The sequence below is a fragment of the Naegleria gruberi genome (genome assembly GCF_000004985.1).
Source record: "Naegleria gruberi genomic scaffold NAEGRscaffold_67, whole genome shotgun sequence".
Taxonomy (NCBI): domain Eukaryota; phylum Heterolobosea; class Eutetramitea; order Acrasida; family Naegleriidae; genus Naegleria; species Naegleria gruberi.
The window spans coordinates 156,545-174,951 of NW_003163260.1; the positions used below are offsets into that span (position 1 = coordinate 156,545).

Genomic DNA, 18,407 nt, shown 5'->3' on the forward strand with positions numbered 1-18,407 from the left:
TGAAAAGGGAGGTGTTTACTGTACAACAAATATATGATCATCGCTATTTTGTTTCCTTAAGTATTATTATAAATTAAATACATGATGAAGATGGCATAAATTTGTTCCATAGTGTTTTGGAATGAAGCTTAAGATGTTGTTGTTCGATTTGAATTATTCAAAGTAGGTTCTACCGTACGGCCATGGTCATTAAAAATCTTGCTCGTGTTGCTGAATAGGAGCAAGAAACGACTTTTCTTGTTTTTTTTGATATTTTTTTTAATTTGTTTTTAATATTAATATTTGGGCCAACTTTTTGTGTAACGGTTTTTTTTGAGATAATAAATTTATTGCTCTGTTTCTTCCTTTTCCTCACTTGATTCAGTTCCAACCTCCTCATAGTCCTTCTCCAGAGCTGCCAAATCCTCCCTAGCCTCAGCAAACTCTCCCTCCTCCATTCCCTCCCCAACATACCAATGGACGAAAGCTCTCTTTGCATACATTAAATCAAACTTGTGATCAATTCTCGAAAAGACCTCAGCAATGGCAGTCGAATTTGAAATCATGCACACAGCCCTCATCACCTTTGCCAAATCTCCACCTGGCACAACACTTGGTGCCTGATAATTAATTCCACATTTGAAACCTGTTGGCGACCAATCAACAAATTGCACCGTTCTCTTATGCTTGATTGTTTGTACGGCAGAGTTGACATCTTTTGGAACGACATCTCCTCTGTACATTAAACAACATGCCATGTATTTGCCATGACGTGGATCGCATTTGGCCATCATTGAGGCAGGTTCAAAAACTGCATTTGTGATTTCACTCACACTGAGACGTTCGTGATAGGCCTTTTCGGCTGAGATTATTGGAGAATAGGATGAGAGCATAAAGTGGATTCTTGGATAGGGAACTAGATTAGTTTGGAATTCAGAAATGTCAACGTTGAGGGCACCATCGAATCTGAGAGAAGAAGTGAGGGAGGATATGACCTGAGCGATTATTCTGTTGAGATTCGTATAGGTTGGTTTTGGAATGTCGAGACATCGACGACAAATGTCATAAATTGCTTCGTTATCCAGAATTACAGATACGTCACTGTGTTCCAATAAGGCGTGAGTGGACAAGACTGAATTGTATGGCTCAACAACAGCGGTGGCAATCTGAGGTGATGGATAAATTGTGAAATTCAACTTGGGTTTCTTTCCATAATCAACTGACAACCTTTCCAATAACAAAGCACCTAAACCTGAACCAGTTCCACCCCCAACCGATGAGAACACCAAGAAACCTTGCAAACCAGTGCAATTATCAGCTAACTTTCTAATTCTATCCAAACATAGGTCAACAATTTCCTTGCCAATCGTATAATGACCTCTTGCATAATTATTGGCAGCATCTTCCTTGCCACTAATCAACTGATCAGGATGGAATAGCTGTCTATAGGTACCAGTTCTCACTTCATCCACAACTGTTGGTTCCAGATCGAGAAAAACAGCTCTTGGCACATGCTTTCCAATTCCAGTCTCTGAAAAGAAAGTATCGTTGGAATCATCATAGCCGAAACTCTTATCTGAAGGCTTCATTCCATCAGATTGAATACCATGCTCCAGACAGTACAATTCCCAACAGGCATTTCCTAACTGAACTCCTGCCTGTCCAATGTGAATTGAAATAACTTCTCTCATCTTGAATTTTTGAGTTTTTTACGTTGTTTTATTTGTTTTTGAAATAGAAATCATGCAAACAAATGAAAAATTTATCATGATGAGGAATTTAAGGGAATGCACAGAGGTGGAGTGGTAACTGTGAACTCTAAGGCATCAACACTGGTTTATTAAGGTTGGGAAAATAGTGAGGAAGAGAGAACTCTTAATCGGAAAGTAAAAACCGTCCTTAGAGAGATTTATTGATGTTACAGCTTTTGCTTTGGAATTTGGTTGATAAATATCTTCCCGCCAAATTCCATCCAATTTTTTTAAAAAAATAAAAACAAACCACAAGCCTTGCCCTCTCAAAAATTTCCAAGCGAAAAGAGAGTAAAAACAAGATAAATAGAAGACTTGTTTTTAGTGATGATAACTATCCCAAAAGAACCATAATGAATAGGGTGTGAACGTTCTGTTCATTGCCCATTCAACCACTTTGATGAATTAACCTTATGTCATAGTTACTCTGAATAATCGATGTATTGATTTTTTATTGTTGTAATAATCGGATCCGAGACAACCATTGGGAAATATTGAATTTTTCTAGATCGTGCTGATTTGATAATGTTCCTTTTAAAGACTGTTTAAAATATTACATTACGTAATTTATTAAAATATTATTAATTTAAATTTTAGAAAAAAAATGTTAGAAGCCATACTGAATTTTTTCTATTGGCTTTTGGCTTTGATCGGATTAGGCCAAGCAACACAACAACAACAAATTGTCGCTCCGGAACAACATCAAGATGAAGAAGAACATCATCATCAACAACGAAGAAATATTCCGGCAGCAAGAGGACAAATACGGAGAAGAAAGAATGCTGCTGCTTCTGCTTCATCATCAACAAATGATGATCACGAATCTGCTAGTAGTGGCAGTGATGAAAGTGATGATGATGGTTCGGATCATGATTCTGAAGCTGGGGAAGAAGATATTCATATTCATTCTAAACTTACAAGAAATGAACGTGTAAATTTGAAAAAGATGGAAAAGAGACGTCAAAAGCAAGCCTTGAAGGAACAAAGAGAGGCCATGGTTCAAGCTGAAAAGGAGAGAAAGACTCAAATGAAAAAGAAAATGGAAGATGAGGAATTGGAACGTGAAGAAAAGGAAGCTGAATTGAGAGAAGCTGAAAGAATTCAACGTGAAGAAAAGGAAAAGAAAAAACAAGAGGAATATGAAGAATGGCGTCACTTGTTTGAAGTTTCTGAACAAGGTGAAGGAATTGATTCTGATATGACTCATAATGAGAGCATTTTGAGTGAATTTATCAATTACATCAAGGATCATAAAGTGGTTGTTCTTGAAGATTTGGCAAGTGAGTTCAAGATCAAGACTGAACATTGCATTAATAGAATTAAATCTCTTGAAGAGGAGGGTAAAATAACAGGTCTCCTGGACGATCGTGGTAAATTTATTTATATTTCCAAGGAAGAAATTGAAAAGGTTAAACAATTTATTTTACAAGAAGGTAGAATTAGCATTTCAGATTTGAGAAATGAAAGTAACAAGTTAATTAATCTCAAACCAAAGGAAGAAGATGTAAATATTGAGGAAATTCTGGTGAAATAATTAAATATTAATAATTTAATGGAACTAGCCATTTGTTGTTTCCATGATATTCCTCACCATGATGAATATCATAAAATCCTCGTTGGCGTTGTTTAAAAGCTTCCTCTTCTGCTTTTCTATACGAATCCAATAATCCAATAATTTCTGGATCCTTTCTCAGTGGATTATTCCTATTCCTCACAATCAACTCTAAAATATGTGCATCTAGAGGAATTTCTGAATTAGAAACCATTCGAAGACGAATCATTTTCATCACCACTCCCTTATTCATCAATAAATCCTCAGAAATATTTGAGGCAAGCAAATTAACATTTTCAGGAAATCTTTCCAAATACTGCAAGATGAATGGAATGGAAGAGAGTAATTCTCTGGAAGATTTAGAGATGGCTCTTGGATCGTAGGAACAGGCAGCTAAAACCATTTCTGGACTGTTTCTGATATCAATGTGGAAATATTCGAAAATACCACCGATTGTTTTCAGTTTCTCCATGGCATATTCCTTGTTATTTCTCTTGGAATCTGAAAGATAATTAATGATATGATAATAATCCGAATCAATTAATTTCAATAATTTGTGTTCAAATTCTGAATCATGGGAGCAAAGGTTTCTAATAATTTTGGGTGGAAACAATTTGATATTATCCACATCATTTTCAATTGCAAACTTTGCCCATTCTTCATTATTAATGATGAAATCTGGTAATGCTCCACTAATCCCATGCTTGACCAGAAGATTCTTCATCATTTCCAAACTAATCTTATTGTGAGAACATGCATAGATAAACCAATTCTTATAATCCACAGCTGCCTTCTCAATAAACATGTTATCATTCGAAATCTCATTAACTAGCTCAATATTATCAGGATTTACAATTCTGGTCGATGTTACAAAAATCTGAAAAATTACGTCTTCATCTTCCAATAGCGGACTTTTACAATCTTTCATTCTATTGATCATATTTCCAATAACTGTTAATCCTGAACTCATGATTGAATCGTCCTTTCTTAGCTCCTTTAGGGCATTCAAGATGAATTTCTTTTTTTGTAAATATTTTGAATGACAGAATTGTAAAGTTTCGACAACATTTAAGGAAAGGCATGATTCAATGAGAGACTCATGTTGTAATTGAAATTCATCACTCACAAATTGGAGAGCATTGGCATGTACTTTCAATGCTGTTTCACTTGAGCTTTCGAATATATTAATTGGCGTTTTTGGAACAAATTCTAATAATCTTCCATCATATTTTACCGCTTCATGAGCTAGCTCTATTCTCTTTCTAACATGTTCTGGTAAATACTGATAGCCAGTACCACCACTCTTTCTAAATAAATTCAATAAGAAAGCAGACGAATAGAATGGAAACACTGAATAATCCAAATCCTTCCTAAAACAATAGACAAGTGCCTTTGGATTTTGCATCACTGCACTAGCAATTAACTGTTGGTCCTTCATATAAGAAGCTGGTAGGAATCGAATAATTAATCCATCTTGCTTGACTCCATCCAACAAAGTTGAAGCATCAATGGACGAAGGTGAAATAAACTCTAACACGTCGCCATTTCTTGAGATTATCTCTTCAATTTTGATAATATTCCTCCTCTTATATCCATAAAGAATTTCTCCCTCACTCGTAAAGTATAAAATTAATTTGGGTTGTAAAATGATAAACTCATTTCTATACGAAACTGCTTGTTTTTCATTGAGTGATTTTTTCTGAATGAGCTCTTCAATGAGATTTCTCAATGCTATAAATTGATCAGGTGATTGATCTCTGAAATTTTTACAAGCACTTTTTACAACATTTTCATTGGATTTCCATTTTTGGAGTTTGTGCAATTCACCTGGATTTTCTTCAACATATTTACACATGAGAATTTCATCTGTTTCGAATTGTGGAAACTTGCTTTGAATTTCTGAAAGCTTTTTGCCTTGTTCGATCATTTCAATAATCGCCAATCGTTGTGGATTTCCATGGTTTAGTTTTATTTCGGGAGCTTTCTTATTGTAATCTTTTTCTAAAAAGTGTTTTTGAAATAATTCTTTCCATGAAGATGCTAATGGTGATGAAGATTTCATCCCGATCGAGTAGAACCGTTTGCTTCCATTCAAACAAAGAATTGTAGCTTGATTTCCAATAAGTGATCGGAACATTTTTTTGTGAAATGAAAATTCAATCAATTTTGCAAAATTTCATAAGAAACTTTCAATCAATTTCATTAGAAGGTTACAATCTAATAGTTTTTCTATTCTATTATATTTAAATCCTTGTAAAATTGTCCAAAATTAGTCAATATAATTATTGTAAATATTATTCGAAAGTTTAAATTAAAAAAAATGGCAATTCAAAGTAACAAGAAGAGAAAACACGAACCATCATCACAGCCTTCCGATAACGATGATGAAAAAATGTCAAACGATCCAAATTTCGAATCAGTTTTATTTGATGAAATGACACAAGTCAATTGTCAATTAATTTCATTGGCCAATAAGGTGAAACAAGTCGATTATCACTATTTCTTGAATAATAGTGGTATGATTGATGAATTTATTGGAAATATTCACGAGTTTTTAAAACAGGTAGATATTCACAGAAAGCAAGTTTCGTTCACTCGGTTGAGTGCCGATAGTTTGTCTCATATTTTTCAATTCTTGGATACTACAACTCTGAAGAATCATTGTGGTTTGGTTTCTAAATTGTGGAATCAATCAGTAGAAGGATTGAAAGTGAGAGTGAGACCTCTCAATGTTGATAATTTATTGAATAGTTCATTAATTAAGAAAGTTTCCAGTTTGAAATTGGTTAATCCTACTGCTAATACCTTTAAATCAATTGCAAAGAGTAGAAATTTGGTCAATTTGCAAACATTGGATTTATCTGACCACAAGTTATCAAAAACTGCTATTGGACATGTGAAGAAATTTCAAGTGCCAAATTTAACAGAATTGAAATTGTGTAAAATGAAAAAATTTACAGAAAAAGAAGTTGCAAAGGAATTGTTTCATAGCAAGTTCATGTCAAATATTAAGAAATTGTATTTATCACATTCCTTTGAAGGTTCTTCAAAGAGTTTTATTGAATCAATTTCAGAATCCAAATACATGAATCAAATCACTCATTTGAACATTAATAATACATATATCGACAAATATAACAAGGATACTGGAATTGATAAATTCTTGAAAGATAAAATCAATTTAGAACATTTGGAAATGGAATTTTATCGATTGAGTGTTCATCCCAATTTATTGACAAGTGGAAATTATAAGAATCTCACATATCTTAACATATCTAATTGTTTTGTTTCAAATCAAGAATTTGTAGATTTGATTCTTTCTCCCAATTTACCTAAACTTACCACACTCAAGGCCAAGCGTTTAAACAATTTTTACTGGTCTAATGCACAACCGACCCAAGCAGTTGAATTTCCTCCAAATAGGCAAAGTTCACTAACTGAATTAGATTTGGGAGATTTAACACTTCCTAAACTCTTCGATCATTGTCCGAAACTAAAGAAATTAAGTTTTAGTGATTTTGATGATGATGATAACAATAAGGAAATCCTCAACATGATGAAATCTCCAAACTTATCAAATTTGGAATATTTGGATATTAACCATTGGAAGGGAATGTCAGAGAATCTGTTCACCAATCCAATCTATTCTAATTTAAAGGAATTATATTTAACACCTATTCACCAGGTTGAACCATTAGATGTGAATTTAGTATCAAATTGTACAAATTTGGTCAATTTGGCAAAATTGTGTATTAAGTCTGCACATATTTTAACCAATGATTGTTTAGAAGAATTCAATAAGAATCCAACCTTTGTCAAGTTGACAAATATTACTTTACCAACCAAGTTGGTAACTGGTTCAGATGACGATTATTTAGATGAGGATGACGATTTCTTTTAGAAAACAAACTAAACTAAATCATATATAATGCCTTCAAACTTCTATTTATCTGTGGGTGAAAACTACTATGAAAACTTATTAGAATAACATATCTTTTGGTCTGGCTAAATCATGCTCTTCTTCATCCTCTTCAAAGTTACTCGCCATAGATTCTGATCTTCTTCTTGATACTCCATTGTGTGAGACATGTAACATGCTCTCTCCTTCACATTCATTATCATCACAGAAAATATCTGCCTCCATATCAGTTGGTAAGGAGCAATCGTGTGTTGTAATGTCCTCCTCAGCAATATCTGGAGGTGTATGAGGTGTGAAAGAAATGTGTCTGTAAAGAACTGGCATTGGATTGGATTTGGAAGAATCTAATAACTCTGGTGAAAATGCATTCAACAAGTCACCACTAGTTGTAGGACTGGAGACTTGAAGTGTTTCCAAATTATCAAATAATGAGATATTTTGATAAATACCTCTCATATGTACAGTTAGATAAATGTTAAATTCGTCAACATTTGAAATGTAAGGGAATGTGCCACCCTTTTTGAGTAAGCATGATCTGATATTACTGTATGATGATGGAAATTTCTGTTGTAGCTCCGTTCTTAGAGATGATGGATAAATAGAATTTTCATCGTCCATACTTTCAATAATAGTAATACATGAATTTTGTTGTGTTGATTTGATCACTAATTTTTCCAAAATGTCTTTCGTATTGACAATTCTCTCATCACTTAATAGAGATAATCTCGATGCCAATTGTTTTTGAGAAATCTTGTCAACGTTATCGAGCATGTACTCAATAGAGTACAAAATTTCGTCATTATTCATAAATTCTCTATCCTTAAAGTGTGTAAACATATCAAACACCTTTGTACTCAATAAAAACTTGGGAGCAAGAACGTAAAAATCGTTCAGTGGAGAATATTCACTAAATATTGTAGAATTTACAAAACCATTTACAAGTATCAAACTAGAAACCTTTTCCACATATTCTGAAGCATAATTCAGAGCTAAAAAGGCTCCAAGACCACAACCACACAGATGAACACATTGTGACTTGCTCTTGGAATTACTAATTGAAATAGGCTCGCTGAACCTCAATTGAGGAGAAATACTAAAAATATGATTTGATGAAGAATTGCTGACCAAGTTCACAAATTTGTCAAACTCCGGAACAAACTCATCAATAGTAGTACAATGAGAAGGAATTTCCACACTGATGAAATGAAAATCCTTTCCCTCATCAAAAATCATTGAAAATTGATTGTAAAAATCATGAGAAGAACCACAAAAATCATGCAAAATGATGAGTGGTGGTACATTACTATCCTGATAACATTGTCTGTAGGACCAGTTCTTTCCATCAATTTTTACATTGATGACAGGACACCTTTTTTGAAAACGTTCAAAAGTATCCTTTTGTTTTTTAAACTCGATAGGATCCACCCTGACAGGTTGTTGTTGTTGTTTCGGTGGTGAACTTAACGTGCTAACCATCAATTTCCTAGCAATAGCATTCATATTTACAATATATATTAAATTAAACTATTATTAACAAATAAATTATTATTATACACTCTCTAGAGATTAAATAATACAATTGAAGAGAATCGCAACTCTATCCTCTTACTCGGTGCAGCACGAAAATCTTTGCAAATTGGAAAAAGGCTTTTAATGCTGCTGGCTTTTTTTTAAACGACTACCAATCCTTTTCTAAATCGGAGAACGGAATTGGTATTGATGATTTTAATAATCTCACCAATTCCGAAGGAGTGAATTGATTATTCTTCTCCAATCTCCAGCAAAGAAAGTATGATTGAGAGGAATTGAAAAGATGATCTAGATAACATTTGGATGACGAAAATTTGATTTTTGTTCAATGCCTAACAGTGAGAACCATTACAGAAGAAGAGAGATAAGAAAGGTTCGGTGTGGTTTTTATTAAGGAAGACAATTTGTCAATAGGTATAATTTGGAGGATTTGTAAATTTGCAACTGTTGAGAGATGATGATGAGGTTTTTTTATTATTAAGAAAAAATCTGTAAATCCCTACATGAGTCATTTCAAATTTTTGGAGGGAAAACTGTAAATAACATTTAGATAATAGTAATAATAACGGAAAAGAACTACATTCATATAGAACATCTAGGAATTTAGAGCAAATGGAATCAAGGAAATTTGAATTAAAATCTAATTATTTAGATCTTACTTCGGAATTGTTACAAGATTTATTTAATTTATACACCAATGATAATCAGATATTTACCTATGTTTTTAAACGAGAGGAATTGGAGAAGGAGAGTACTCCATTGGAGAGGAAGGTTTCATACAGAGTTACCATCTCAAACCCAACCAAACAAAATCCCATTCCGAGTATTGTATATTATATTAGAGTGATTTTCAGAGCTCCCTCATCCAAAGTATTGAAACACCTTGAAACATTACCATTCGTTCAACATGTTCAATTCTTTGTCGAGCACCGAAAGGAACCCTTTGAATTGGCCCTCAATATTGAGGAAGGTTTAATGAGCACCCCTAGAGAAACCATCAAGCAGGAATTTGATTTCATTGCCCTCATTAATCAATTCATGGGCAGAGAAATAAATCCCAAAATGTAAAACCTCTCAATTCCTTATAACAATTCCTTTGAATTCTCTTACTCACATTTCTCAATCCTTCTTCTTAATTGTTGTGTTTTCAAATTCTTATTCCCTTCAATCCAATTTTAAGCCTTCGAAAAATTAGTTTTAAAAATAATAAAATAAATCTTCCCATAATTTCATAAAAATTTTCATTCTCAACAATACAACAGCCAACAACAATACATTTGTATTCACTGATGATTCAATATCTGATCTGCTACTGAAAACCATATTTGTTGCAAACTTATATCCAACACTTTGTCTGATTAATAACGATGCTTCTCTAGATTGAGAATATCACATTCAAATAAGATTCTTTAATTTTTTGCCATTCCGATGATTGAAGATGAAGCAACAATTAATTAATTAATTTTAATTAAAAAAATGATTAAAAAGAGAACCGCAAAGAATGTGTCGTTGAGAGCAAAGGAAGATGCATCGACAATACAGCCTGCAGCCACTGCTGCTTCATCATTGAATAGTGTAGAATCATCGGATCAGAATAATCAACAAGAGGAACAAACTAATGAAAATACAACATCAGCATCAATAACAACTGGTGAACCAGAACAAATAACATCATCGGAAAGGCTGGAGGAGGATGGAGACAATATTAATGAAACACTGGAGAAGACAATTTTAAAACAAAAGCTGAGAAGTAGACCAAAAGGAATGCAAGCAAACTTAAAAACTGGTGATTTGTTCGATTTGGACAAGATTAAAAACAGTTCAGTGCAAAGAAAAAAGGAAAAGCTGAATATTCTGCAAGGAGGTACTCAAGGAGGTCTGGTTGATAGAAATAGTGGAGATTGGATTGCAATGAAATTAGCAAATATGGAAAAGGCAAAGATTATGGGTTCAACATCACAATTAGCTATGGATATGGCTTTCACAGAAGCCGAATTATCAGAGCAGGACAAGAGATTATTCGAATTTATTAAAGAACGTATGAAGGAACAAGGATATTCATACGATCAAATTGTAAATAATGATGACGAGGATGAAGGAATTGAAAAAGCAAAGAAAAAGATTTCTGTAGATATTAACGAGCTATTGGAGAAGGAAAAGAATCTCTATAAATTACCAGATGAATTAAAAGTGGAAAAGATTGATATTTCGAGTTTAACAAGACGAAAGGATAATGCCAACAAGGAAGCAAAACCTTTAACAGAGGAGGAACGACAAAAACTCTTGAGTGGTGCCATTCTAGAAGTTCCACTTTCAACAGCAGCAAAGGTGGAAAACATTAGAGAAACCAATGAGAAAGTGAAAGAATTGGAAGACAATAACAAGAGAAAATATCACCAAACTGCCTCTGATGAATATGTCTTTACACAATACAAGAAGAAGTATGCCCATAAAAGATGATTCATTTGTCTTACATTTGCAGAGATTGTTGCATTGTTTAATCCAATTTAGAATAAGATCCAGTAACATGATCTTTATTGAAAAATTTGATTTAACTATTTATAAATTAGAATTTCTTTTGTTCCCGAATTACACAAGAACAATTCTCCATTCTTATCATTAATTACAATACCGTACGGAGATGATAAACTTTCCAGTTCTGTCACTGTCTTCAATATATTGAATTGTCTATCTAATATGTATATTTTACCATTGGCATCAGTGAGATAGATCAATCTCGTCTTTTTTTCATACCACACACTGAAGCATCTATTTGGGGTGGTGTTTTCCAAGGTTTTGATCTTTTCCCATGTCGCAGAGTTTTCATTGAATTTCATAATGTGTAACTGATCTACTCCACAAACAATCATTTCCTCTTCTGGAGTGAAAACCAAATCAACCAATTGTCTATCAAGATCTATTTGAATATCATCGCGTAATTTTCCTGTCTTTGAGTCATAAACAAACATTTTCTGTGCATAATCAATTACATAAATTTCAGTTTTGAAACATTTTACACCCCAAATATGTTGAAATTTCATTTCAGCTTTCCAAATAGGTTCTCCCACTTCCTTATTCTTTATCATTTCAGTAAAATTATACTTGAACAGCTCATTAGTTGAACTAGAAATAATCAAATTCAATTGACCAGAAAATTCTCTCTCCAAATCCAAACTATAAATCCCATCATCAAAAGGAATATGTAATAATCTTTCATGAGTGATCAAATCGTAAACAATAACAGAATTCGCACCTGCAATTAAATAATTCAACTCCTGACAAATTACCAAATTATAAATACTTGAATCATCAGGTTCGGAAAGATTTTTAATTTTTGTAAAATTCTGAGAAAATTCAATGGAGACAGGTGAGCATAATTTCTTTTTGAATTTTGCTAATAAATTGGTGGGAATGTGTGGTTGTAGATCGATGAGAGTGATGACAGCTTGATCATCCATTTTTTTTTAGGTTATTAAAATTGTTCATTTTGAACTTTACAAATATTGTAAAGTCTGTGCAATGTTCTCCAAGGTCCTCATAATGCTTGGTACAAATGACTACAAATACCATGCACAATTTCCTTTTAAATAAATTGTCCAACAACAACTTGCAGCGCCTTAGTAAAAATTTGTCGCACACTTTTCACACACTTAAAAACAATTTCAAAAAAAACCCAAAATAGCTATGAAAATGCACCAAGAGATTGCCAACAAGTGGTTTGTTTCTTTTTTAACGGAATATTCATGATTTTTAACAACCGCTCTCTCTGAGAAGGGACCAAGTGTTAGCAGAGTGTGAAAATTTGCTCAATGAACGAGAATTCATCATTCATTCCACTGATGAGTGATTGAGGTGAGTTCTCTTGCTGATGCGAAGGGAACAATCATTAAAGGAAGAGGCGTGTTGTGTGATTGTAAACCTGAAGAGGTGTTGCATCTCTTCTTATCGGTCACTGATGAGGAAAGAGCAAGGTACGATAGGGCAACTAAAACTATTGCAGTTTTGGAAGAGTTTGAGAAGGATGGAAGGAAGTATAGAATTAATCAATATATTCTCAATTCTCCAGGTAGGTATTGAGTAGTTTCGTATTATTATTGAATGACTGGCCAATTGTAGCATTCTTGATTGCTGAAAGAGATTTCATTTATGTAGAGCATGTGAAAAGAGAGGGAAATGTGACAATTCTCCTTACAACGTCCATTGATGGAATGTTTCCAGAAGATAAAATTCCACAACTTGATGGAACTGTCAGAGGCACCAATTATTTCAATTATCTCAAATTGACTCAACTTGATAATGGTGATTTGGAATATATTACTCTATCACAAGGTAATCCAAATGGCTTTATTCCACTAGCCATTTCCAATGCATTTGTTTATGAGAGACCAAAATTAATGGTCACAGCAGGAGAACAGGTTTTGAAAAAGAAATGTAAACTTGAATAAATCCAAGAAAATCACCATGATATTGAGTCTATTTCATTCCAAGAATAACTCCAATAGGATTACTTATTTGCTGCTGAATATTCCATAATCAAATCAAAGGATTGTACCCAACTTGGATTTCACATCCAATGACTGACAATTTTTAAGAACTGTTTCAAAGAATTGTGCATTATCTGGAATGTGATTGCACCACTCGGGAAGCTGAGTGTAAAACTCGTAGCACTTCTCACCGTGGAAAGAATAATAAAAGGCGTGAAGATGAATTAAAAACTCTCCATCCTTTGGCTCCTCTTTTGAGAATCGTTCCCATTGCATTTGCATCATTTCTTTTGCACATTGAGTTTCGTCTTGCTCGTTTCGTTTCATAATTTCCCATTTTTCTGGCCAAGGATTTTCCCAATTTTCTCCCTTATCAACCAATTCAAATCCAACATCGTTAATAATTGGATATCCCATCACTCTTAAATGTTCTCTGATTTGATGTGTTCTGCCTGTTATTGGTATAGCAATTACAATACTCCTCGATGATGCAGGGTCGTAATAGATTCTTTTCACAAGTGTATAGGCCGTGTCTGTATTCTTTGGATCTGTGCTGTCCGAGCCGTTTTCACTCGAATCAGCTCTCCAAATAAAAGTCCAATCATTTTGCTTGTAGACCATTTTGTTTTTCACATGAATAAATCCTTCCTTATCCTTGTGGAATGATTGACCATTTAGTAAGACATGCTCTCCGCTCATATTTTCTGTTTCAGGAAATTCTCCATAAACCTGGGCCAAATAGCACTTCCTTACATTGCCCTCCTTCATAGTGTCTTGATAAGATTTGGCCAAAGCAGCATTCCAAGTATGAATAAGTACGCCACTCGTTACCTTATCCAATCTATGAATTAAAAACAATTTCCTTCCCAAGGCACTTTCCAATAAATAATGTAAACTATTCTTTACAAATCTTCCAGCTGGATGAACTGGAATTGAAGATGGTTTATCAATTACCAAAAACTCATCATCATGATACAAAACTCGAATAAACTCTCTATAGAGAACTGGCTTTTCATTCTTCCAATCTACCGTAACAATCTGATCATTTGATCTTAATTTATATTCCAACACTGAAACTGAAGTCGGTTTCTGAGTGGTGAGTGTAATAATTCCCTTCTCAATCATTTCCTTACTCACTTGTTCTGGCATTTTGAATTCGGAGGACAAAACTTCCATTGTCGTCTTTTTAAACCATCTCGTTCTAACATTGGTTCGATGATTGGTTTTATGCGGTTTAACGAATTGATAAATCCCTCCAAATAATTCAAATTCACTCCTCAAATCCAATTCAATATCATCCAAAGCCTTTCCATGAGAAAATTCATTATCATCGGATAATTTTAGAATAATTTTGTAATTAATTTTAGGCTTTTGTATTATCGGCTGATGATGTTCATCATTATTTTCTTCCTGTGTTGGTGAAGAGATGACATTTTGGTCTTGCAGCATTTTTTTTAACAATTTTTAAATTAAATATTTTTTAAATACTTTAAATTTTTTTGTAATATTTATTTACAATTTTTAAATATTATTTATCTGATTGCTGATCCACATTGACAGCATCATGTTCTCCCTCCTCATCATCACTCGTATCAATATCACTTGTTGTTTCCTGAATTTGCAATGAGAATGGTAACCAACCTCCACTCGTACTCAATATGGTGGTGTGAATTGGTGGTGGTGGATTATCCACATGTCCATCGCCGCTTCCATTCGTAACTGCTTGTTGCATATCTGTGAGTTGATTTGCAGTTTCTGTATTCGAATGTATCGATCCTCCATGAATACTTGAAGTGGTGCTCTCAGTATCACTATTGGCATCACCACCAATGGGTTGTAGGAGTTGTCTTCTACAGAATGGACAAGTGAAAGATCCAGATCTCATCCATTGACTGATGCAAGTAAGGTGGAATATGTGTCCACATTCTAATTTTCTGCAATCTTTCAATTCTTGGTGTGAAAAGTTTTCATGACAAATGGAACACAATTCCTGATGTGTTATTTCCTCGTGGATTGGTATTGGGAAATGATCTTTGAGAAGGAGTGTAATTTTCTTGTATTCTAAAAGTCTCTTTGCTTGAATTCTGAATTCATTGAAAGAGTTGTTAATAAGGGCAAAGAGGAGAACGTCAATTACAGCAAATTGCAATCCATTATTATACCAAACATGCATATAATGAGCAATTGCAATTAAGAGCAATAGAATTTCCAATACGAATTGAGTGACATAAATAGTTTCCGTATTGAAAATCAACGTCAAAAGCTTCTTTGCGAATGAAGATGGTTTTTGTTGGTTATTATTTGAATCCTTATTGATCAGATCGAAAATTTCACAAACAAAACCTCCATACTTGGCAAAAAGTCTTGCATTCTCCAATAATAGGGTGACATTCTCATAAATAAATAGTAAATAATATGAATAGTCATTATTATAAAATCCAATCACATAAACTGTTGCGAATAGAATCATTGCCAAGTCCACAAAGAATATAATCGAAAGTAAAATAATCAAATCCAAATGTTTCTCCTTTTGTGGATTCAAAACATCCTCCATCATTGCACTGGTCCTCACTCTACAAATAATATTAAACGTTTTCAAAATTCCAATAATTGACAACCAAACAATCCATATAATAATCTCATTCAAATAATTAATATTTGTAAAATGATTCAGAATATAAAACACGAATAAGGTGTTAATTGTTACATAGGGAATTAATCCATTCGAAAATGCATCCTTCTCTTTCTGAGTAATATTCCCCAAAAATCTATGCAACACATATCTGCATCCATAATAGAGAGCCAAAAAGACAGTATGCAAATGCACCAACACTCCCAACTTGTTGTGCAAAATCAAATATTCATAATAATTAAAAAACTCCTCAAATAAATAAGAAAGAAATCCCTGATCTGAATCCTTATTAGTAATTGGTGAATGTAATCTCATATTCTCTCCTCCAAACATTTGATCGCTTATTGAAGATTCCACAGATTGTTGACTTGCCAATAATTTCTGTTCGGGCACAACCACATATCGATAATATATAAAAACTGATACAGTTAATGTGATTGAAATTAATCTCCAACTCGGAGATGTCAGTGTTCTATGAAGCATCTTCTATTAATCCAATAAATTTTAATTGTTTTCTCTCCTCAAAGTGCTCCAACAGTACTACAATCCAATACAATCCAATGTACACGTATGATGCAATTTACAACTCTCTCTCGGAGTGGTATATTATCTGGGAATATATTTGGGTTTGTTTTTTTTGATTCGGAAATTAAAAAGCAAGAGCTGCAAATCCTCACCCAAGTCAAGATGAAAGAAGAGGAAGTAATAATTATACAACCCCTGTAAAGTTTGTTCGGATGGAAAATGTTTAATCACGCACAGAAAGTTTTGCAAGGAATCAAAATTTTGTCTGCGGACTTGATAGATCCGATGATGAATTACTTGCCCTCAAAAGTAAATATGTTGTTGTTGGTGATGCTGAACACGTGTTGCTTGCAGATTGAATGATTGATACACACGTGGCTGCAATGGGGATTATCAAGGTATTTTTTTAGCGGAAACTTGGGAGAAACTTTGCATTTCTTTTATAATGGCTCTATTAGTCATTTTGTCTGGTGTCGTTGATCCAACGATTATTAAGCTATTTTGAATTCATACAATGGAAGTTTGATTTCAATTTATTACAACACCATGGCTTTTAGTTTATTCTCAAGACTTTGAGTCTTTATGTTTTGATCTAATTGAGCTGATTTTTCAGTTTGAGAACGAATCTTGACGAGTTGATTTATCCAATTGTTATATTGTTGCCATTCAGATGCACTTGTTGGTGTATGTGTGCAATGCTTGGAAATGAATGGGTGTTCCAATAAATCAGAAACAGTGGCTCTTTGTTTTGGATCCTTTTGAAGGCAGAGAGCAATAAAATCACAAACATCCTTTGAGTAGCCCATGTTTGTAGAGATGGATGGTGGTTCCTTCGTCTTGATTGTATTCAATAATTCCCAGAAAACTCCAATAGCTTCATCTTGTTCATCTCTGAATGGGAATTTACCTGTGACAGATTCCAAAACAATAATACCCAAAGCCCAGATATCACTAGCAAATGAATACTTTTTTCCTTCCAATCTTTCTGGACTGTTTACAATGTTAGAATATCAATAAAGAATTTCTAAAACTTACCTCATATAGGTAACAGTTCCAACAAATGATCCACATTCTGCACCTGTATTATCAAGCTCAGCACTGACTCCAAAATCTGAAATCTTAAATTGTCCCTTAGTATTAAAAAGAATATTACCTGGCTTTAAATCTCTGTGTACCAAGTGACGTTCCTTGTGCAAGTACTTCAATCCCAAACATACTTGTTGTATAATTCTGGCCAAGAATTTCTCTTGAATTGGTCCTTGAACAGTCTTTATAATATCACTCAATGATCCTCCTTCCATGTACTCTAAAGCAATTTGAATATTTCCTTCCTGATAGAATGCACCGAAAAACCCAATCTTTTAGTTATTAATAATAAAATTGTTATTGAAATTCAGTATGGATGAAAACCTACCAGAAATTCTGATGAAGCGGTATACAGAGTTTGTAATTCGTTAATAATTGTCTTTCTCTTTTGATCATCAAAAACAGAAATGTATTTCAAAGCAAGGAACTGTCCCGATGCTTTATGAGAAACCAAATAAACATTGCCTGATGATCCCTTTCCGAGCATATGCAAAGTTTCCAAATCATTCAAAGACATATTCTTCCAACTCATATTAATTTTAAATTCTCCCTTAGTAAAACTACCCGATTGCGTAATATCGTAATCTCTTCTTGGAGCTTCACTCTCCGTATTCATATTCAACCTTAATCCTCGCATTTTTTTTCTTCTTGTAAATTAATATGTGATGAATTGTTGTACAATAACTGTAGTTTTTTAAATTCTTCAATTGGTGATGATTGTTGTTAACGTTGAAGTTAGGAGAGTTGGAAGTTCCCTCCTTTTTTATATTAAACGTATCTCTTTTTGCTATTGTATGATAATATTTGTTGTGACGATTTATTGGTAACGGATTGAACTTTTAAAGTAATGAGATTCATTGTATTGTTCATCTTAATGCCAATTGATGGTGATATTAGAAGTGAAGGTGAGGAAATACAATTGATTCTTTACTTCCTTGTTAATCAATGT

General features: G+C 33.5%; 11 protein-coding genes across 11 annotated transcripts; 4 read left to right on the top strand and 7 right to left on the bottom strand.

Moving 5' to 3' along the window:
• Positions 1–326: 326 nt before the first annotated feature.
• NAEGRDRAFT_53284 (uncharacterized protein) lies at positions 327–1,670 on the bottom strand (the record flags this gene model as incomplete). Its single annotated transcript, XM_002670829.1, has 1 exon — positions 327–1,670. One exon carries the CDS (start codon positions 1,668–1,670, stop codon positions 327–329), a length of 1,344 nt encoding a protein of 447 aa, XP_002670875.1.
• A 664-nt stretch (positions 1,671–2,334) lies between these two features.
• Positions 2,335–3,264, top strand: NAEGRDRAFT_53285 (uncharacterized protein; the record flags this gene model as incomplete). The annotated part of the gene is made up of 1 exon (XM_002670772.1): positions 2,335–3,264. One exon carries the CDS (start codon positions 2,335–2,337, stop codon positions 3,262–3,264), a length of 930 nt encoding a protein of 309 aa, XP_002670818.1.
• Positions 3,265–3,578: 314 nt separating this feature from the next.
• Positions 3,579–5,419, bottom strand: NAEGRDRAFT_53286 (uncharacterized protein; the record flags this gene model as incomplete). Its single annotated transcript, XM_002670830.1, has 2 exons — positions 3,579–3,598; positions 3,730–5,419. 2 exons carry the CDS (start codon positions 5,417–5,419, stop codon positions 3,579–3,581), a joined length of 1,710 nt encoding a protein of 569 aa, XP_002670876.1.
• A 183-nt stretch (positions 5,420–5,602) lies between these two features.
• Positions 5,603–7,183, top strand: NAEGRDRAFT_53287 (uncharacterized protein; the record flags this gene model as incomplete). The annotated part of the gene is made up of 1 exon (XM_002670773.1): positions 5,603–7,183. The coding sequence occupies one exon, from the start codon at positions 5,603–5,605 to the stop codon at positions 7,181–7,183; it is 1,581 nt and encodes a 526-aa protein (XP_002670819.1).
• Positions 7,184–7,208: 25 nt separating this feature from the next.
• NAEGRDRAFT_59598 (uncharacterized protein) lies at positions 7,209–8,853 on the bottom strand. The gene has a single exon (XM_002670831.1). It carries the CDS (start codon positions 8,699–8,701, stop codon positions 7,262–7,264), a length of 1,440 nt encoding a protein of 479 aa, XP_002670877.1. The 5' UTR covers positions 8,702–8,853; the 3' UTR covers positions 7,209–7,261.
• A 490-nt stretch (positions 8,854–9,343) lies between these two features.
• NAEGRDRAFT_74160 (uncharacterized protein) lies at positions 9,344–9,799 on the top strand (the record flags this gene model as incomplete). The annotated part of the gene is made up of 1 exon (XM_002670774.1): positions 9,344–9,799. One exon carries the CDS (start codon positions 9,344–9,346, stop codon positions 9,797–9,799), a length of 456 nt encoding a protein of 151 aa, XP_002670820.1.
• A 408-nt stretch (positions 9,800–10,207) lies between these two features.
• Positions 10,208–11,191, top strand: NAEGRDRAFT_74161 (uncharacterized protein; the record flags this gene model as incomplete). Its single annotated transcript, XM_002670775.1, has 1 exon — positions 10,208–11,191. One exon carries the CDS (start codon positions 10,208–10,210, stop codon positions 11,189–11,191), a length of 984 nt encoding a protein of 327 aa, XP_002670821.1.
• Positions 11,192–11,286: 95 nt separating this feature from the next.
• NAEGRDRAFT_74162 (uncharacterized protein) lies at positions 11,287–12,189 on the bottom strand (the record flags this gene model as incomplete). Its single annotated transcript, XM_002670832.1, has 1 exon — positions 11,287–12,189. The coding sequence occupies one exon, from the start codon at positions 12,187–12,189 to the stop codon at positions 11,287–11,289; it is 903 nt and encodes a 300-aa protein (XP_002670878.1).
• An 863-nt stretch (positions 12,190–13,052) lies between these two features.
• Positions 13,053–14,664, bottom strand: NAEGRDRAFT_59599 (uncharacterized protein; the record flags this gene model as incomplete). Its single annotated transcript, XM_002670833.1, has 1 exon — positions 13,053–14,664. One exon carries the CDS (start codon positions 14,662–14,664, stop codon positions 13,270–13,272), a length of 1,395 nt encoding a protein of 464 aa, XP_002670879.1. The 3' UTR covers positions 13,053–13,269.
• A 79-nt stretch (positions 14,665–14,743) lies between these two features.
• Positions 14,744–15,772, bottom strand: NAEGRDRAFT_74164 (uncharacterized protein; the record flags this gene model as incomplete). Its single annotated transcript, XM_002670834.1, has 1 exon — positions 14,744–15,772. One exon carries the CDS (start codon positions 15,770–15,772, stop codon positions 14,744–14,746), a length of 1,029 nt encoding a protein of 342 aa, XP_002670880.1.
• A 1,112-nt stretch (positions 15,773–16,884) lies between these two features.
• On the bottom strand, positions 16,885–18,074 carry NAEGRDRAFT_55909 (uncharacterized protein; the record flags this gene model as incomplete). Its single annotated transcript, XM_002670835.1, has 3 exons — positions 16,885–17,353; positions 17,408–17,730; positions 17,787–18,074. 3 exons carry the CDS (start codon positions 18,072–18,074, stop codon positions 16,909–16,911), a joined length of 1,056 nt encoding a protein of 351 aa, XP_002670881.1. The 3' UTR covers positions 16,885–16,908.
• Positions 18,075–18,407: the final 333 nt, after the last annotated feature.